Here is a 22,384-nt window from a genome sequence, read left to right on the forward strand (position 1 = left end):
TGTGACATCACGCCCCACTTCAGGACATGAGAACAAATCTTAGGTTAGTACTTCTGTGCAATACCGAGGGAGTGCTGCATTGTTGGAGAAGCTGTCTTTCAGATGATATGTTAAACCAAAGTCTCCTGTGCCTATGCAGGCGGATGTAAAAGATCCCATGCACTTGGGAAATTAACCCCATTCCGTTCCCCCTCTAATTTGCCTTCCTCATGGGATCTTTTACCTCCACCTGAGAGAGCAGACAAGGCCTTGGTTTAACATCTCATCCGAAACACAGCACCTCCAACCGTGCAGTACTCCCTGGAGTGGGACTATGGACCCACAACCTTCTGACTGAGAGACAAGAGTGCTACCCACTGAGCCACAGTTGACACTATTAGCAAACCTCACAAGCGTGGTCTGTAAATAACGTGGATGAAAGACACAAGAGAATATATCATTTACTCAGAATTGGCTTTCCTTTACATCGTTATACACACTTCATGAACAGTCAGTGGAGCAGTTTGGAGTTTGGAGCGCGAGGCTGTATGATTTTGCTTGTATGATTTAGGTTTTCAAAGTAGTTCTTCACACACGGTTGGCCTGGATTTTCCTCCAGGACAGCAGCACCATCAGAGTGCTTGAATGTATTTTTACTTGCCAAATTTTTCTATAACTCAACATTTGAATCTCTCAAATTAGGTTTCTATCAATGCCACAACACTGAAATGGCCCAAACCAAAGTCAATATTGACTGTAACTATAGTCCACTCCCCGTCCTCATCCTTCTCGACCTCTCGTCAGCCTTTGATACAATAGACTACACCATCCTCTTCCATTGTCCAGCTCAGTGGGACAGCCCTCGCTTGGTTCCACTCTTAATTATCTGATCGTAGCCAGAGCATCTACAGAAATAGCACCTCTTTCCACCTCTGGAGTTCTCCAAACCAAAGGTCTATCCCTCTAGTGTTCCTCATCTAAATACTAGCCCTTGGCAATATCTTCTGAAGACAAAGGATTAACTTACACATGTATGGTAATAACACCCAGCTCTATTTCTCTACCACCTCTCTCGACCCCTCCTCTCCTCCACTGCTTCAGACTGCTTGTCTAATACCCATTCTTGGATGTGCTGCAACTCCTTCCAGTTAAACATTGGAAAGACTGAAGCTATCGTCTTCGGCCCCTGCCGCAAACTCCGTAACATCACCATCAATTCATTCCCCTCCCCAGCCACTGTCTCAAATTAAACCAGAAACGTTTGCAACTTCACTATCCTATTTAACCTCGAGCTGAACTTTTGACCTCATATACTCTCCACAAAGACCATATACTTCAACCGCTATACCATCATCTGCCACTGCTCCTGACTCAACCCATCTGCTGCTGAAATCCTCCTCCCTGACTTTTTCACCTCCAGACCTGACCAACCCAATTCTTCTTCTCCTTCTTCTTCTTCTTAGGCAGTCCCTCGGAGTCGAGGATGACTTGCTTCCACACTAAAAATGAGTTCTCAGGTGACTGATGAGTCTGATGCGGGACCTACAGTCTCTGTCACAGATGGGGCAGACGGTGGTTGGAGGGATGGGTGGGTGGGGTGCTTGGGTTGTCGTACGCTCCCTCCACTGTTTGCGCTTGGCCTCCGCCTGCTCTCGGCGAAGAGACTCGAGTTGTTTGGCGCCTTCCCGGATGCTTCTCCTCCATTTTGAGCGGTCTTGGGCCAGGGATTCCCAGGTGTCGGTGGGGATGTTGCACTTTTTCAAGGAGACTTTGAGGGTGTCCTTGAAACATTTCCTCTGCCCACCTGGGGCTCACTTGCCGTATCGGAGTTCCGAGTAGAGCGCTTGTTTTGGGAGTATCGTATCTGGCATGCGGACGGTGTGGCCCGTCCATTGGAGCTGATCGAGCTTGGTCAGTGCTTCGATACTGGAGATGTTGGCCTGAGCGAGAACACTGATGCTGGTGCACCTATCCTGCCAATGGATTGAAAGGATCTTGCAGAGGCAGCATTGGTGGTACTTCTCCAGTGCTTTGAGGTGCATGCTGTACATAGTCCACGTCTCTGAACCATATAGGAGGGCGGGTATCACTGCTGCTCTGTAGACCATGAGCTTGGTGCCGGGTCTGAGGTCCTAGTCTTCAAACATTCTCTTCCTCAGGCGACCGAAGGCTACACTGGCACACTGAAGGCAATGTTGAACTTTGTCATCAACGTCTGCCGTTGTTGACAGTATGGGAGATGGGAGGGATGGGCAGGACTAGGTCCTCCTTCCCTAGACAATATGTTCATCCCATTGCTTGTCCAATGTCATGCAGTTTGCAAACTTACCTACAATCACAGCTGAATTGAGTAACGCGCTCCCAATCACCCACCCATTCGCCATGCCCCGCAAACTTCAGCTCATCCAAAACTCTGCTGCTCGTATCATATCCTGCTCCAAGTCCCATTCATCCCTCAGTCCTGTTCTTGCTGACCTATATTGGCTTTCTCATCACCCAATGCCTCCAATTTAATATTCTCATCTTCTGTTTAAAGCCCTTCATGGCCTTGCTCATGTCTGTAACCTCCTCCAGCCTGGCTAACCTGCCTCCCTACGACTCTGGCCTCTTCTGCACCCACCTCCCTTTGCCCCACCATTGGTACATGTGCCTTCAGCCCCGTGCTCGGGAATTCCCTCCCTAAACCTCCTCTCCTCCTTCAGGACCCTCCTTAAAACCTACCTTCTTGACCAAGTTTTGAGTCTCCCCTCCTTCTTTTGCTCAACGTCCATGTTTATCTGTTGGTGCCTCTGTGAAGGGCCTTGGGACATTTTTCTACGGCAAAGGCACTTTATAAATGCAAGTTGTTGTTGAGGTGAATCAAGAGGGATTTCTGCCCAATGTGACTGATCTATTTTCCTTGTTTGGGAGTAATTATTTATGCCCAGCAGTGTCTCCATTCTGTAGAGGGAGCCCTCCACAGCCAAATAGGGGATCCCCGTGGCGCTTCAGCACCAGAAAGGAGGAGGATCTATAGTTAAAGAGAGCAAATACCATTTGAGGATTTCCCAAACATTTAATAAAAATAGTCCTCAGACCTGCTGATGATAGAATGGCATTGAGAGTGATGGGCAGAGATGGGCAGGACTCGGTCCTCCTTCCCTGGATGGCATGTTCTTCCCACTGCTTGTCCAATGTCATGCAGTTTGCCAACTTACCTACAATCCCAGCTGAATCACTTTGTTGGAACATGCAGTCCTGCAGCGCTGCCACTTTAGCGATAGACCCTCCCAGGACAAGTTTCATCTCCTCTACAGAATCCTGTAAAGAACAAAAAAGTGTACTTGTATTAAAGAAAGTAATTTAATGTGATGGCTGCATTCCCACAATTAGTTTATTGTAAGATACAACGTCATTTTAAGGAATTGAAAAGGAAAAAAAAAAAATTGCAGGGCTGTGAGGAAAGAGCAGGGGAGTGGAACTAATTGGACAGCTCTTTCAAAGAGCCGGCATAGGCACGATGGGCTGAATGGCCTCCTTCAATGTTGTATAATTCTATGAATTAAATGGGTCTGATCAAGTGTTGGCCCGAGAATCATAACAACTACAACAACTTGTGTCTCTGTAGCACCCCTCATTTGCAGGAAGACAACTCAAAGCACTTTTATATTGAAGACAAAACAGTGAACGGCAAGTCAGAGAGGGAGAAATGAAGGGGGTGGGAGGGTGGGGGAGTGTGGCAAAAGGTACATTTGACAAGAATAGTTTTGAGAAGGATTATGATAGTAAGGAGGGAGATGGCAAGGTGGTGGTAACTATGCAGGGTGTTTCCAGAGAGTAGGAGCACAGTCGCTGGATGAACGACCACCAGTGGTGGAGAGGAAGGACTGGGAGACTGGTAGTCTAGTGCTGGAGGTAATAGAGGAACAGAGAGGGTGTACACCAGCTTTAATCTGGAGCAGATCATTAAAGAGACGCAGGGGGAGCCTGTGGATGAATTTGAAAGTGATAATGATAATTTTGCAGTCAACTAACTGGGGTAAAGAAAGCCAATAGAGGTGGGGGAGCATGGGAGAGCAGGACTTTGTGCAGGTGATAACACAAGTAATGGGGGTGGGGCATGTTTTCAATGTGTTTTAACTTGTAGAGAGTAGGGGCAGGGTAATAGACCCAGATCTATCTTTGATTCTAATCTGGTATACACAATTGAAATGAGATGCAGCATTTTCCAGTTGTGGTGCAACGTTAGAGTATTTAATCATCATCATAGGCAGTCCCTCGAAGCGAGGATGACTTGCTTCCACGCCAAAAAGGGATGAGTTCACAGGTGTTTCAATGAAGGACCTAATATTCCAGATCCCGAACTACATCGTGAAGGGTGGAAGATGCCTGTGCTTGGATTTCTTGGATTTTGTTAATGTGTGGTGGCCGTTGCACACCAGCCACCACACGGGCTTGACAGAGCTAGGTCTTGGTCCAGTGGCAAAGATTACCCAAGACTAACTGATATTTAATATCAGTTAATATTTAATATCAGTCTAACATAAAAGCGGAAGCATCCATAAATCCTGGCATCCAAGATTGAATTGGCAAAGGTGCAATCTCTTAGCGTCCCCCTCACAGCTCACACCGCCACCCAGTTTCGTGTCATCTGCAAACTTGGAGATATTACACTGGATGAAGGAATTGAGTGTAATATCTCCAAGTTTGCAGATAACACTAAACCGGGTGGCGGTGTGAGCTGTGAGGGGGACGCTAAGAGGCTGCAGGGTGACTTGGACAGGTTAGGTGAGTGGGCAAATGCATGGCAGATGCAGTATAATGTGGATAAATGTGAGTTTATCCATTTTGGGGGCAAAAACACAAGGCAGAATATTATCTGAATGGCGGCAGATTAGGAAAAGGGGAGGTGCAACGAGACCTGGGTGTCATGGTTCATCGGTCATTGAAGGTTGGCATTCAGGTACAGCAGGCGGTGAAAAAGGCAAATGGTATGTTGGCCTTCATAGCTAGGGGATTTGAGTATAGGAGCAGGGAGGTCTTACTGCAGTTGTACAGGGCCTTGGTGAGGCCTCACCTAGAATATTGTGTTCAGTTTTGGTCTCCTAATCTGAGGAAGGACGTTCTTGCTATTGAGGGAGTGCAGCGAAGGTTCACCAGACTAATTCCAAGGATGGCTGGACTGTCATATGAGGAGAGACTGGATCAACTGGGCCTTTATACACTGGAGTTTAGAAGGATGAGAGGGGATCTCATAGAAACGTATAAGATTCTGACGGCACTGGACAGGTTAGGTGCGGGAAGAATGTTCCCGATGTTGGGGAAATCCAGAACCAGGGGACATAGTCTTAGGATAAGGGGTAGGCCATTTAGGACTGAGATGAAGAGAAACTTCTTCACTCAGAGAGTTGTTAACCTGTGGAATTCCCTGCCACAGAGAGTTGTTAATGCCAGTTCATTTGATATATTCAAGAGGAAGTTAGATATGGCCCTTACGGCTAAAGGGATCAAGGGGTATGGAGAGAAAGCAGGAAAGGGGTACTGAGGGAATGATCAGTCATGATCTTATTGAATGGTGGTGCAGACTCGAAGGACGGAATGGCCTACTCCTGCACCTATTTTCTATCTTTCTATGTTTCTAATCACAAAACTCCAGTACCTAAATGGGGTGAAAGTGGTCTTCGGCAATGGCGCAAAATGGGTGATAGTGAATCGGCCTTCCCATTTCACACCCTGCCAAAATGTCCACTGCTTGAAGATTGTCACGTAGCTCAGAGAGGAAGGGAACTGAGAAAACAGGAGCAAAATAAATTATTGCTTTGATTTAACTCTCTACGAATGTCCACCAGTTTTTGGTATTATATCTGATTTAGTCAGAAGCCAGAGGTCTGTGGACGATTACGGTACGATTTATTCACAATAATATAATTCTTCCCAGAATGTACTGCAGGAAGCTGAAGCAACAGCGACCCCTGCTGGTAACAAAAAAAAATGCAATGTTACACTGCGAATTTCTCCACAAAATGACATCATCATAATTCAGTTTGTTTAGTAAAAGACCAGCATGTGAGAAAATGATTCAAATGCATTATTAAAAAAAAGTATACACATACACACTGGCGATTTCTTTTAAGCTTGCCCCGATGAAATGCAAATTGTTATTTTGGATTTCCATACACGAGATACTGATCCTGTCAGGATACTCCCACAGAACATTCAGAAAAGGCCAACTAATCCTAACTGATCCACCCACATCGCTCCCCAGCCTCTTGCTTCCTCCCCAGCACATCAACACACCCTAGGGAAGAAATTCAACTTGCTTTGGTTTCCAGCACAATAATGGGCGGCAGAAACCCGATGAGTGCCTGATTGAAATTGGGCCTCGGGCCTCATCTGTATGAAACCAGTGTGCTGCGGATGCCAATCAGGCCTCCGATGCAGCGCACCAGTCAGGGCCCTAGGATTCTCAGCGATCTCTGTGCGGGCTGGCACGCAGGTAGACTCTAGCGGATGTGGGGGTGGTGGAAACGAAGCAATAAGGTGGGAGTCTGGACCAACAGTGCTCCGCAATATTTTTATGGAACCAGGAGGACTGTCATGTCGTAACTTGATTCACAAAAATGTGATTCAGCTTGTCAAAACATTGGATCAGAAAACCATAATGCTTCGCTTGCATATTAGCCTTGATTTTGAAATTATGGCAAAATTGAGAGTTGATAGGCTATTTCTCCATGGAACTGAAGCACAGCTAACCACGATCCTGCCTCCACCCAACATGTACATTCTTCAGCAATGGATAGTGAAATGGAGAGAGAACCACTGCCAAGTTTTCCTCTCTCTAGTCCAGGGATGTCAATTGTAGAGTTCCCACCAAGACATTTTTGAATTAGATTTTTTTTTAAAATCCTTATGTCACGCTTTTACTGTATTGTAGATGTTATTTCTCTCGCCCCGTTGCCACTCGATCGAATCATCAGTCGGCCTCGGTCAAAGCTGCTCTTCACCTGTTCATTGATGGCTTGTCTGCTGTATTTTCCCCGTCTCTGGGAACGTGCTCACCTGTGTCCTCTAACCGTCCCACTGAGAACAGGCTCTCACTGTGAAAAGGATTGGGTCCCAGAACTTGCTACGCCATTACTATAACAACATATGGTGCTATTTGATTTTACTGAAAGTGCAATCAATATAATAAAGAATTAGGTTTGAAAGAGGGGTATATACATTTAGTTAATCTACCCCAACAGCAGAAAGCACATTTGAAAACCTACTGATAGTGTAACACAGCATTGACACATCAGTACCTGTGCTGAGTTATCTCTGCAGTTTTATGAAAATTGGGCTGGGTCTCAGGTTTCAGATGATGTTAATAAACCAGTTGAGCTTTGCTAACAGTTTAATCCATCTGAACAGCTTGCCTGTGCTACAGACTTGTAACATTTTGCACGGTCATTTCATATGTTTCCAATCCCAATCTATCATCTGGAAATGGTAATCAACGAATTACTATTCATGTCTCATATCATTATTTATGACCTATTAGAAATAAGAGACAACACTGGGAATCTGTTGCTGACTTCCAGACATTAAGGCCCTGTAGATATGTTTCCACCGGTAATTACTCATGATTACTGACCACGTGGAACACCACCGTGTTAAAATGAATAGCAGCTGAACTTACTGCCAGTTGTAAGTTAAGGCACCCGATCAGAATACACTCATAGTCTAGTATCTTAAAAAGCAGGAAATGAGCCACTTAATCTGTGTAAGACAACAGGGAAATTCATCCAGCCCTACTGATCAGAAACCCGAAGGCCCCAATCTTCAAAAGCACACTTTATGGCGTCTGAGACAATACTAATAATTGATGTGTGAGTGGCGAGAAGGATCAGGTTTTTCAATACAGGGAGTAATCCCTAGAATCCTCCTACAAAGGGAAGAGGCCAAGGAGGAGATTACACAGTGAACACATGCACCACCACAGGCTCTTGGCAAGAGATACACAAATGAGTTAATGATGTAAAAAAGCTGCAAAAGACAAGAGAGCATTCATTGGCCTAACTAGAAAGAACAGCTTTTCAGGAAAATGCAAACAGCTGAGACCGTTAAGAGAATCTGACACAGAGGTTACCAACCCCTTTTGCCTGGAAGCGATTGAAGAGGTGGCTGAGTGTGCAGTAGTAACAATGCTGCTATCAGGCATGATGCATGCATATCAGTATATTAAGGGGATGCGCTTATTTGTACTGTGAAAATGGCCACCCTGGACTGCCCTTTGGTTCCCTTGGAGGATAAGCCACATCCTGAAGTTTCTCTGGAATGTGTAACTGAAGCTGCCCATCCCAAGGTCTCACTAACTTTGCAAATTGTAACTCGATCCACTTTGACTTCCAGAAGCCACAAAGGATAGATCTTGCCAGAAGACAGCAAGGGCCAGCCGAAGTGCCTTACCCCAGTCCAAGTGCATGCCTCCCCTAGCCGAAGTGCCTTACCCCAGCGCAGGTGCATCCCTTCCCCAGCCAAAGTCCGTCCTTACCCAACGCAAGTGCATGACCTTTACCCCCACCCCACCATAGATGGGGCATTGTGTACGGATTGTTAACAGGTTTATTGGGTATGAAGTGAATAGTGTCAGTGTCGTGACTTTTGGATATCATCTACTCCAACTCCAGGGGATTGGAAGAGCGTGATCCGTCTTCCCCGAGTTCCCTCCCGCCCCTCCGATTTATTCCCCCCCCCCCCACCCGTGTCTCTCCTCCCCCCGTCTCTCCTACCCCATCTCTCTCTCTCTCTCTCTCTCTCTCTCTCTCTCCCCCCCTCCCCCTCCCCCTCCCTCCCCTAGTCTCTCTCTCTCTCTTCCACCCGACTCTCGGCCCCCTGCCGCATCTCTGCCCGCCGCCGTTCTCGGCCTTCCGTGGGCTCGCTCGGCCCCCCTGCCGCCACTCTTGCCCCCCGCCCCCCCCCGCCACCAACGGCACTTCCGGTTCGGGTGGGAGGCATCGGGGGAGGAGCTTGACAGACACATGCGCAGAAAAAGCACAGTACAAATAGTTACATCGATGTTAAGGATGGTTTCATGAAAGTGATACAATACTAATATATTCCATCCCCATAGATCAACTAGGGACAACTGGACTCCAGCACCAATCCTCAAGACATAGCATCACCACTATCAGAGATATGCAGCACTACGCAAAGTCTCAGGTTCCTACGCAAATACCTGACACTGATGTACCTCGATGCGAGCATGTGGAAACATTACCAGTGGTGGATGCCAAACTGAAGAAGCTATTGCATGGCCGAAGGTGTTGTAGGGCAGAGGCACTGACAGAGACATGGGTTGTGTATGGCAGACAATGGCCCAATCCTCAAAGAGCATTAAAACATCAGTATATGCACAATGCTGTTAGACAACTGTGAAACACCACTGATGAGCGCTTTCATCAATATGACTATGGTACAGTTCTTTATGGACAGAAGCACATTTGTCATGGTAGCTGCCACTGAACTGTCATTAACTCAGGAAGCTAGACACAGAGGGACATCAAGTACACATGCACTGACTGTGGCTGTGTCCAATATGGGGACTAATCTCCAAACAACTTCATGGTGAAGGCTGTCACGTTCTTCAAGAATGATTTCAGTCTCGTCACTGTGACTGAGACCATGGTGCATTGTCCCTTCTCAACCTCTCTGCAGCACTTGACATGGTCTCCAACATCATCCTCTTCCAACACCACTGTCCAACTTGGTGGGACTTCCCTCACTTGCTTCCTGTCTGATCATTGCCAAAGCATCTCTAACAAAGTTATTTCCTCCCACTTCCCGACACCATCAGCTCCAGAGTCTCCCAAGGATCCATCCTTGACCCTCTTTTCTTCATTTACAAGTTGCACCTTGAAGACATCATCTGTCGACATGGGGTCTGATTTCACATACACTCTAATGACACCCAGCTCTACCTTTCTGCCGTGTCTCTCGACTCCTCCACTGCCTTCTGTCGGACTACATGACCGACATTCAGTCTTGGATGGGAATAAAGCTCCTGGCACAAACTCCATATGCATTCAATGATGCCATCCCCTTCCCCGCCACAGTCACATACTGAACCAGACTGCTTTTAACCTCCGCCTCCTGTTTAACCCTGAGCTGAGCTTCTGACCCCATATCATCTCCATCAGAAAGTCTGTTTGCTTCACCTCCCTATCATTCCACCCCTGCCTCAGCCCATCTGCTGCTGCAGTCCTAATTCATGCCTTTGTCACCTCCAGATTTGATTGCTTCAATGTTCTCCGGACTAGCTTGCCATGCTCTACTCTCCATAAACTCCAACATGTCTAAAACTTTGCAGCTGTATCTGTCCCACACCAGGTCCAGTTCACCCATCACTCCTGCCCTCACTGACCGACTGTGTTCATGAAAGGTGCTCTATAAATGCAAGTCTTTCTTTCCTTTTGATAAATACAAACAGCAGAGCCCCTCCTGCATCAAAAGAATGACTTGCATTTATACCGTGCCCATCACAAATTCAGGGAGTCCCAATACACTTTACATTTAATTAAATACTTTTGAAGTGTAGTCACTTTTGGAAATACAGCAGCTAATTTACAAACATCAAGCTCCCACAAACAGCAATGAGATAATGACCAGATAATCTGTTTTAGTGATGTTGGTTACGGGATAAATATCAGCCAGGACACCGGGGATAACTCTTCTGCTCTTCTTCAAAATAATGCTGTAGGATCTTTTACCTCCACATGAGAGGGCAGACAGGGCCTTTGGTGCAAAGTTTCATCCGAAAGACAGCACCTCAGAGTGCAGCACTCCCTCAGTACTGCAGTGGAGTGTCAGCTTAGATTTTGTACTCAAGTCACCGGCGTAGGACTTGAACTCACAAATTCTGACTCAGAGGTGAGAGTGCTACCCACTGAGCCACGGCTGACACCAACATCAATGGTTTATTATACTGAATTGTGTACATGTTTGTATCTGTGTTCTGCAGATCCCAGAGAACTGTGCAATACCGACATAAACCATGCGACAGTCATGTTTCCTGTTATGTTGGAAGACATATCTTTACATAGAACAGAATGCTTTTCCACAGGGAGTAGCTGAGACAGACAATTGCATCCTTTAAGGGAAGAATAGATAATTATTTGAAGCAGAAGACTATGGGGGAGAGCAGGGCAGTGGGACTAATTGGGATTTTTTTCTATGTCCTCAGAATGTGGGCAATGCTGGCAAAGCTGTATTTGTTGCCCATCCATAGTTGCCCTAGGAAAGTGGCATGCCAATGTACAAAACTTGGAAGAAATAACGAAAGAACTTGCATTCATATAGCATCTTTCATGACCTCAGAAGATTTCAAAGCCCATGGATACTTTTGAAGTGAAGTCACTGTTGCAATGTCGGCAAATGCAGCTTCCAAACGGCACATGGCAAGGTCCCACAAATAACAATGAGATCAATGACTAGATAACTTGTTTTTTAGTTCTGTTGGTTGAAGATTAAAGATTGGATAGGGCATTGGGGGAACTCGTACATACAGAGTCTCCTGCACATCTTTGAAAACTGCTATAGGATCTTTTATATTCAGCTGAGGGGTCTCAATTTATCATCACATCCGAAAAGCAGCACCTCCGACAGTGAAGCACTCCGTCGGTACTGCACTGAAGTGCCAGCCTGGATTGTGTGCTGGAGTGCTGGAGTGGGGCTTGAACCTGCAACCATCTGAATCAGAGGCGAGAGTACTACTAGTGAGCCAAGACTGACATCTAAAGACCTGACCAACAGCTTCAGAAAAGCTTGCACAGGTGCCCCCCCCCCAAAATCTGATCATTTAAAATAACAAAGCACAACTGAACACAGCCAATGCCACTGCTTCGTACATAACTGCCAACTGTCCATTTTATGCTCGGACACCAGCTTTTTCAACCCTATTTATACTATGGCCAATATTTATCCCTCAATCAACGTAACAAAAAAACAGATTTCTGGTCATTATCAGATTGCTGTTTGCGGGAGCTTGCTTGTGCGCAAATTGGCTGCTGCGTTTACCACATTACAACAGTGACTACACTCCAAAAGTACTTCATTGGCTGTAAAGCGCTTTGAGACGTCCGGTGGTCATGAAACATAGAAACATAGAAAATAGGTGCAGGAGCAGGCCATTCGGCCCTTCGAGCCTGCACCACCATTCAATATGATCATGGCTGATCATGTAACTTCAGTACCCCACTCTTGCCTTCTCTCCATACCCCCTGATCCCTTTAGCTATATAAATCCAAGTCTTGCTATGTGCTTGGAAATCTGCTGTTTCCCAATTGCGTGTATGAAATTCCACGTTGCCTGAAGGCACTTAGCTCCTGTGCTGTTCAAAGACATTACATGGAGCTGGACTGAACTGTGCCCCTCTTATGTGTCCCTCTGGCATTGTGTGGACTTGCTCGGATCCCAGTCATTCTGATCCCATCCAGTCCTCTGGTGAATGTGGGCCAGGTCACGCAGCTTTCTCTCTGTCACTCACTCGGGGACAACATGAGCACAGACTACAGTTCTCCAGCCCCCAACACCCAGCTGCTTTCCACTTGATAACAATGGACGCTTTAAAATCAGAGCCCTAGCATCACCATTGCCAGACATCAGAGTGCTCCTGTTCTCCTGACATTGGGATTGTATTATGAATACAAAAATCTCAGGCCTGTCGGTTAGTAGTTAAAAAAGGACCTTCCAGGATGCTAACTTCAGCTTCACTGTGGGACTTGGAGCTCAAAACATATGGGACATAAAATGCCTACCCTATGTGAGATTAATAATAAGACAAATTCATATACACACAGACAAATAAAGACTAATTTCTCAAAATGTGTGCAAGGTTCCCTGCCAGCAGTACGCATTCATAAAATCACCCCTATAATGTGTGCAGAAATCACAGTGTGCCTAACCTTTAAAATCCTAATGAATTCCTGTTTCCACGGTAACCTTATCCCATTATGTAAAAGCTATTAGTTGTTGGGTATGATTCAGTGATCAGGTAATAGCTCTATTCTGGCACAGAGTTGTAGGAGTGCTGGGGTGCTCCACAGGAGAGGCACCCGCTGTCTTCTCTCAGGATGGCAGCATGCTGACTCCCCTGCCACCCACTCTGCCAGTGCTCTGATCAGTGACAAACAGCCAATCGGGCCCGACTGCTCGTGGTAGCAAGGACATCAGTGATAAGGACTGTAAGTGTATTGGGAATGGGAGGGATGGCCCACTATTTGATGAGCTGTTCTCTAAGAGTTCTGGCAGCTAGGGGGCACTGGTAGTCGATGCTGCTCCTGCCCTTCTTCTCCCTCCTCCTCCTTCACTTCTTGCTGTCCAGGTGGTGGTGAGGTCCGTTCCCTCATTATCGCAACGTTAGGCAGTGTGCAGCACACTACCACAAATCTGTACACACAGTCATGGCTGTGATGCAAAGCTCCCCCCGTGCCCCCCAAACGGTCCAGGCAGTGGGAGCGTTGCTTGAGCATGTCAACGGTCAGCTCGATGAGGTTTCTGATGGCAGCAAGACTCTCCTTGTAGGCCACCTCTGCGGCTGTGCCCAGGCTCCGGAGTCATGAGGCATGTCTGAAGGGGTTGGCCAGTAGTCAGCTTGTGACCTGACGGTTTGGTTGGAATAAAGACGGCACTGAGGACGGGCGCAGGATAAATGACAGTTGCCAGGAAACCGGGCACAGACCTGTCTGATGCACTGCCTGCGGTCACAAACAGAGAGGGAGTGGAATCCCTTTTTATGAAGAATGATGCCAGGCTGATGATGGAGAGCACGCAAGGCACCTTGGAATCTGGGGAAGCCTGCAATGTGATGACTCCTTGTGCTCTCTCCTCTTGCTTTGCTCTGTCCATTTGGGCAAGTGATGTCAGTGTCTCAGCTAGCTTAGAGAACCAATGTCACTTCCCTGCTACAGCGGTGCACAGGAAACTGAGAACTGTCACTGATGTCTCCTGCTGCAGCCTGGAAGAAGCTTGTTACATAAAAGAGAAACTCCATGCTGACCTTGACAGCCACAGGTAATGCGGTCCAAGCCCTGGTTTGAGGCTCCAGTTATGGTTGCAACAGGTGATGTAGCTCAGAGACAGCCTCCTTGGTCAAGTGTGATTGTCTAACATATTGCTCCTCAGTGAAATTAAAGCAGGACAAGTGCTCCCTGAAAACATGCAGTGGGTATGGCCTCCTGCGCAGAGCTCTCCTCCGTCAGCTGTGGCTCAGTGGGTAACATGCTCGTGTGTGAGTCAGAAGGTTGTGGGTTCAAGTCCCACTCCAGGGACTTGAGCACATAAATCTAGGCTGACACTCTGGTGCAGTGCTGAGGGAGCACTGCACTGTCAACTTTCGGATGAGACATTAAGCTGAGGCCCCATCTGCTCTCTCAAGTGGACGTAAATAATCCCATGGCACTATTTTGAAGAAGAGCAGGGGAGTTATCCCTGGTGTCCTGGCCAATATTTAGCCCTCAATCAACAAAACAAAAAAAACAGATTATCTGGTCATTACAAAATGGTCATCACATTGCTATTTGTGGGAGTTTGCTGTTTGCAAATTGGCTGCCACGTTTCCTACATTACAACAGTGACTATACTCCAAAGTACTTCATTGGCTGTAAAGCGCTTTGAGACGTCGTGTGGTCATGAAAGGCGCTATATAAATCCAAGTCTTTCTTTCTTTTCCTCCTTCTCCCATCTGCTCCTGCTCTCTCGTGTCTTTGTTTATCCCCCTTGTTCTCCAGCCCCAAAGACAGACCTACCAGACCACTCATGACTGGAATAAAACTGTTTTGAAGACAGACAAAAACTGCCCAGCACCGGCAAAAGGTTGTTAGCAGAAGTCAGAATTCAGTTGTTGAATGCAGAAAATAGGCAAAACAACAGTCGGGTGTTAATCAGCTGTCGAAAGCGACAAACCAGCAACTAACTAGTAGGGAGTGGATGAGCCCTTTAAAAACACTGCTGCAGGGTCCTTCCTGCCTGTTAGTGCCATGAGTTACTGGGCGAGTTTATCTTGTGGCAAGTCAGGCATTGGGACAGACCAATTTCACAAAACTGTCCCACAACAAGCGCAGCACCCTTATTTAAATATTACAACCACTGTTTCTAATATCTCTGGCGATGCCCTGGGTGCCTACAGAGGAGCCAAATCCGATTTGGTGGGTGGTGCACTTTCGGCACAGCATGAGCACGATCCTGCCTCCCGCTATATAGGACCCTGAGGCGTCCGTTTTCCGACTGTAAAACAGGAGCAGAGTGATCCGAGTTTCGAGGTCGTATTGTCAGAGATAATAGCTTCCACAAGTGGTTATCTTTTCAAATAACATGTTTTTTGCATGAGTATCATCACTATAATGGACAGGTGAAAATTATTACCCTGAAAATAATCTAATCATTGATGAAACAAAAGCAAAATACTGCGGATGCTGGAATCTGAAATAGAAACAGAAAATGCTGGAAATCTCAGCGGGATCGGGCAGCATCTGTGGAGAGAGAAACAGAGTTAATGTTTCGGGTCGATGACCCTACTTCAGTTCTGACCAAGGATCATCGACCTGAAACGTTAACTCTGTTTCTCTCTCCACAGATGCTGCTGACCCCACTGAGATTTCTAATCATTGATGAGATTGTTTTCTAATAATTACTGTCAGCAACCCATTGCTTTCTAGGAGAAAACATTTTTCCCCCGCATTGTCTTTCGGTGTTAGGATTTGAATAGAAACTTTGCTTAATCTCCAGAAAAAAATCATTACCTGCACTGTACCCTGCCCGCCCCGCCCCCCCCCCCCCCCCCCCCCCGGCCCCATCACCTCAATCTGTGGAAACAAATTGTGTTATTTAAGAGTTGATTAGAATTTTTGCTACGAACCTGTGCTCTTCTCTGGGCGGTTCGGATTTCAATGGTGTCTGCAGTCTGTGGCATGATTGTGAACACCGCCGGTAAGTTATGAGCTGTACCAGCCTGTGTGCAGTCGATGTAGAGCTCAGCTGTAGTAGGCCCATGCTGTAGCCCCTTTATCTGCAGTAGGAATGCGTGGCGCTTCCCATCGGCCAGCTGAACATTGTGAAATGTGCTCACGTGTGGCTTCCCATCACTTTTTAAATAACGAAGGCTGGCTGTGAACAGAAGCACAGAATACTTGAAGACCCACAAAGAGAGGTCATCTCTACACCCTGACAGGGGTTCGAGGGTAATACCTCAGGTACCCCAGGTCCACTCAACAACACAAAAAAAGCACATCGTTGCACAATTCTCAATAAATCTTCGGGTAACAATATAATTTAAATATGGATAAACGTATTCATTACAATCAGCAGAATCTAGGATACAGTGAATCTACTTGGAAACTCCATCCAGAACTAATTATAGCATTTGTTATTGAAGTTGAAGGTGGAGGGGCATGGGACAGGGATTTAAGGAGATGTTTGGTAAAGGAAAAAAAGAAGCCAGAGGTTAGCTTTGCTCTCCTGGATGGATCTTGTAGTAGTGGGCAGTTGTAGTAGAGGAGGCAGAGGCCCAATAGCGCTTGATGGGTTTAACAGAGAGCTCCACCTAGTGGACATAGAAACATAGAAACATAGAAAATAGGTGCAGGAGTAGGCCATTCGGCCCTTCGAGCCTGCACCATCATTCAATAAGATCACGGCTGATCATCACCTCAGTACTCCTTCCCTGCTTTCTCCCCATATCCCTTGATCCCTGTAGCTGTAAGGGCCACATGTAACTCCCTCTTGAATATATCCAACGAACTGCCATCAACAACTCTCTCCAACAGAGAATTCCACAGGTTAACAACTCTCTGAGTGAAGAAGTTTCTCTTCATTTCGGTCCTAAATGGTTTACCCCTTATCCTTAGACTATGACCCCTGGTTCTGGACTTCCCCAACATCAGGAACATTCTTCCTGCATCTAACCTGTCCAGTCCCGTCAGTATTTTATATGTTTCTACGAGATCCCCTCTCATTCTTCTAAACTCCAGTGACTACAGGCCCAGTCGATCCAGTTTCTCCTCATATGTCAATCCTGACATCCCAGGAATCAGTCTGGTGAACCTTCGCTGCACTCCCTCAAGAGCAAGAACGTCCTTCCTCAGATTAGGAGAGACCAAAACGGAACACAATATTCCAGGTGAGGCCTCACCAAGGCCCTGTACAACTGCAGTAAGACCTCCCTGCTCCTATATACAAATCCACTAGCTATGAAGGCCAACATCCCATTTGCCTTCTTCATTGCCTGCTGTACCTGCATGCCAACTTTCAATGACTGATGTACCATGACACCCAGGTCTCGTTGCACCTCCCCTTTTCCTAATCTGCCGCCATTCAGATAATATTCTGTCTTCATGTTTTTGCCACCAAAGTGTTTGATGCTGTCCCCAACCTCACTACTACTGTTTGGTGGTCTGTACACAACTCCCACTAGCGTTTTCTGCTGTTTGGTATTCCGCAGCTGCACCCATACAGATTCCTCATCATCCAAGCTAATGTCCTTCCTTACTATTGCGTTAATTTCCTCTTTAACCAGCAACGCTATCCCACCTCCTTTTCCTTTCGGTCTATCCTTCCTGAATGTTGAATACCCCTGGATGTTGAGTTTCCAGCCTTGGTCACACTGGAGCCATGCCTCCATAATGCCAATTATGTCATATTCGTTAATAGCTGCCTGCGCAGTTAATTCGTCCACCTTATTCCGAATACTCCTCGCATTGAGGCACAGAGCCTTCAGGCTTGTCTTTTTAACACACTTGGTCTCTTTAGAATTTTGCTGTAATGTGGCCTTTTTGATTTTTGTCTTGGGTTTCCCTGCCCTCCACTTTTACTTTTCTTCTTTCTATCTTTTGCTTCTGCCCCCATTCTACTTCCCTCTGCCTCCCTGCATAGATTCCCTTCCCCTGCCATATTAGTTTAACCCCTCCCCAAAAGCACTAGCAAACACTCTCCCCAAGACATTGGTTCTGGTCCTGCCTAGGTGCAGACCGTCCAGTTTGTACTGGTCCCATCTTCCCCAGAACCGGCTCCAATGTCCCAGGAATTTAAATCCCTCCCTCTTGCACCATTCCTCAAGCCACATAATCATCTTAGCTAGCCTGCAATTCCTACTCTGACTAGCACTACTGATGTACTGATGTAAATAATAAAGGATCATGTGGCAAGGTCACATGATGACAGTTTCTGTATGGAGCCATCTTGTGTAGTGCATATCTTAGTGATGTCATAAGGCTATTACATATAAAATGATAGGATAATCGGATTTCCATCTGAAATTTTTGTTAGTGGATGATCCTGCCAACCGACGGAGAGACTTTGAGAGGATCTTTGTTTTGCAGAATAGGTAACAATCCAAGGTAAATTTCAAGCACACTTGGCTGAACTGTCGACGTTGCCAGAGTCCAAATGGACGTGCCTATGGGAATGATAAGGTGCTTAGGTGAGTTCCATCGTTACCGAGAGACTTTCAGAGTGTAGATGGGGTGGCTAGAAATGTTTTTCATCGTGAATAGTATCGTCGAAGTCCCCGACGATGAAAACCATAACCGGGTGGTTTTAAAAAAGGAAACAGGTTATTTAGAAGTTAGAACTACACTTAAACCCCTGGAAATTGATGAAAGTTATTGTTTTGAACCAAGAAATCAATTAATTAACGAGGGTATCAGTGAGTACATTGTAGCTTTAAAAAAACGATTCAATCACTGTCAATTTGGAAACTTTCAGGACCGAGCATTGCGTGACCGCTTTGTTTGTGGGATGAAAAATGAAGCAATCAGAAGGAAGTTGTTGACAACCCTTAATTTGACTTTTGACTTAGCTTGTCAGACAGCTATGTCAATGGATATGGCCGACCAATACTCCTGAGAATTTCACGCCATTTCCAGTCGTCAGACAACCGAGGTGAATCGCCTGCAGGTTAAAAGTGAAAGGCAGTTGGGCCCCAAGGCCTTAGCAACTGGCCAAGGTAACAGTACATTGAAGTCATGCTATTGGTGCCCGAGACAACACATCACTCAAAGCTGTCCATATGTGAAGGTAGAGTGTTTCTTCTGCAAGAAAACTGGGCACCTTGCGAAGGCATACCAACTGAAGAGTAAGCCGATGTTCAATGCTAGAAGTAGCAATCGCCAGAGGCTACACAGCATTGAAGAGAAGTAACAGGATGAGGAGATTCTGGAGATACACGTCATCAGGAGCACGAAGGTATCTAACAGCGATTCGCAAAGTATCATCATCCAAGTAGACATTACAGGAACCAGGATATCCATCAACACTGGTGCATTTGTGAGCATAGTACCAGAATCACTATATATCGACAAGTTGAGTGATTTTTGACTGGAGAAATCAAAGATAGAGCTGCGAGGCTACTCAGGAGAGTAAATCCCTGTTGTAGGACATATCACCATACCATACAAGGATCAGTTGCAGAGCTTGCCTCTCATCGTAGTGTCAGGGGACAAACTTGCCTTGATAGGTACAAATTGGTTGGGATCACTGAAGCTGGATTGGAATGAGATTTTTCGTGTGGAAATGAAATTTGTATCGAAAGTTGATGTTATCAAGCAGTATCCGAAGGTGTTCTGTGAAAACAGGCAGTCTGATCCAAGATTTCAAGGCTAGTGTCAGAGTGCAGAAGGACGGAAGACCAGTTTACTGCAAGCCACGTCCTGCACCATATGCACTCGAGGAGAAAGTTGAGCAAGAATTCAAAAGACTAGAGACTGAGAACATTATCTCTAAGGTAGAAGAAGTGTTATATTTCTCATGCATTAATGAGCTGCCAGTCAGAGCTGAAGAGATTGGTAGAGCAACCAAACGTGACCCAGTTATGTCAAACGTGTATGACTACATAGCAAATGGATTGCCAAACCAGGTATCAGAGGAAAATATTCATCAATACTTTGTTCGTAGGAATGAATTGTCAGTGTATAAAGATTGTATCTTGTGGGGTGCAAGAGTAGTTATCCCAAATAAGTTCAGGTCCAAATTGTTGGGAGATTTTCATGACGTTCACCTGAGAATGTGCTTGACCAAGAGTTTTACATGCAGTTACTTATGGTGGCCAGGTTTAGATAAAGACAGAGTATATTGTTAGTCAGTGTACAACATGTCAATCGATAAGCAAGAAACCACCGTCAGTACCATTAAAGTCATGGAAATAAGAACATAAGAAACATAAGAAACAGGAACAGGAGTAGGCCATACGGCCCCTCGAACCTGCTCCACCATTCAATAAGATCATGGCTAATCTGATCATGGACTCAGCTCCATATGCCTGCGGGCTCTCCATAACCACTTATCGTTTAAGAAACTTTCTATTTCTGTCTTAAATTTATTCAATGTCCCAGCTTCCACAGCTCTCTGAGGCAGCAAATTCCACAGATTTACAACCCTCTGAGAGAAGAAATTTCTCTTCATTTCAGTTTTAAATGGGCGGCCCCTTATTCTAAGATCATGCCCTCTAGTTCTAGTCTCCCCCATTAGTGGAAACATTCTCTCTGTATCCACCTTGTCAAGCCCCCTCATAATCTTATACGTTTCGATAAGATCATCTCTCATTCTTCTGAATTCCAATGAGTAGAGGCCCAACCTACTCAACCTTTCCTCATAAGTCAACCCCCTCATCTCTGGAATCAACCTAGTGAACCTTCTCTGAACTGCCTCCAAAGCAAGTGTATCCTTTCGTAAATATGGAAACCAAAACTGCACGCAGTATTCCAGGTGTGGTCTCACCAATACCCTGTATAGCTGTAACAAGACTTCCCTGCTTTTATACTCCTAAAAATCCATTGGTGTTTTGCTAGTACATTCTCTAATCTTTTGTATATTTAAATGTTAATATTTAGTTGTTTTGTGTGAATAAATGGCATTTTCTGAATTACTTGGGTGAACATTTAATAGATCATCATTTACAAAGGTAATACTTATTGCAACTGATATGTTGCTTTGTGTGGCAAAATGATTATTACATATTTAACAGAATAGATTCCTCAGGAATGAATGAGGCAATTAAAAAAAAAACGATACACATAAGGCAAGCTGTCAGATTTCTGTACCGAGAGGAGAGTTGTATTTTGAAAAACGTTGAGTAAAATGAAATACTTCATTTATAGCAATACAGATGAAACCCATCAAAACATTTATTTTAGCTCAGGAACAGATGTCACAAAGTAATTATTGTGTGAAGCACTTTGAGACATTTCTGAGCGATGTGATGATGTACTAAATAAATGGAAGTCGGTCTATTTTTCTCTCAACATTTTTTTTGAAGTAATATATTTGGATCAGAGTTTCCATACACCAGCACTGAACAGGGAATAGTGATATGGTATGCTATAAATCTGTGCTTGAACTGAAATTATGTTTGGTCTGGCTGGTCCCAGACGGTTAAATTTCATCAGTTTTTGGACACTTGCTAATCAGGGAACTGCACATCAACAAAGTATTCCATCTCGGGGGGCAGATGGAAGCCAACAGCATCCAGCTCACCTAACCTCAGTTCTGCTCACAATGTCGTACTGACTGATGGTAATTGTAGAAATATTCCACTTTCTTAGCTGGAACAGAGGAGGCCAAGGGGAGACCTGATTGAGATGTATAAAATTATGAGGGGTCTGGATAGAATGGATAGGAAGGACCTGTTTCCCTTGGCAGAGGGGTCAATAACCAGGAGGCATAGATTTAAAAGTAATTGGGGGGAGGTTTAGAGGGGATTTAAGGGGAAGTTTCTTCACCCAGAGGGTGGTGGGAGGTCTGGGACTCACTGTCTGAAAGGGTGGTAGACGCAGGAACCGTCACCACATTTAAAAGATACTTGGAAGTGCACTTAAAGTACTGTAACTAACAGGGCTATGGACCAAGAGCTGGAAAGTGAGACTAGGCTGGATAGCTCTTGGTCGGCCGGCGTGGACACGCTTTTTCAAAATGGCCTCCTTCCGTGCTGTAAATTTATATGATTCGATAACTCTAAGAGGATGGGCAGAAGTCAACCACCTACCATTTGTGATGGAAGAAGTCGTTAACAGGGACACCAAGTCACCAATAACCTGCTCACTGATGCTCTATTTGAGTTCCACCAGAACTACTCACTTCAGGCCTCATTACAGCCTTGGTCCAAACATGGGCACAGAGTTAATTCCAATAGTAAGGTGAGAGTGACTGTCCTTGACATCAAGGCACCATTCAACCAAGTGTGGCATTAAGGGGACCTAGTAAAACAGCCAATCATCTCAGCCCCAGGACATCACTGCAGGAGTCTAAATATCTTCAACTGCTTCATCAATAATCTTCCCTTCTTCATAAAAGGTCAGAACTGGGGATGTTCATTGATGATTGCACAGTGTTCAACTCCATTCACAATTCCTCAGATAATGAAGCAGTCCATGCCTGCATGCAACAAGACCTGAACAACATC

The 22,384-nt window shown here is 45.6% G+C and overlaps 1 protein-coding gene across 1 annotated transcript in view; it reads right to left on the minus strand.

Moving 5' to 3' along the window:
• Positions 1-22,384, minus strand: part of LOC139263499 (thrombospondin-4-like) — a 144,485-nt gene that overhangs the window by 109,900 nt on the left and 12,201 nt on the right. Inside the window, exons 4-5 of the mRNA XM_070879679.1 lie at positions 15,851-16,098; positions 3,177-3,279 (exon numbers count right to left, since the gene is read on the minus strand). Coding sequence (XP_070735780.1) covers positions 3,177-3,279; positions 15,851-16,098 — 351 coding nt within the window. The remainder of the gene's footprint in view (positions 1-3,176; positions 3,280-15,850; positions 16,099-22,384) is intronic.

Source organism: Pristiophorus japonicus, chromosome 1 (assembly GCF_044704955.1).
Source record: "Pristiophorus japonicus isolate sPriJap1 chromosome 1, sPriJap1.hap1, whole genome shotgun sequence".
NCBI lineage: Eukaryota > Metazoa > Chordata > Chondrichthyes > Pristiophoridae > Pristiophorus > Pristiophorus japonicus.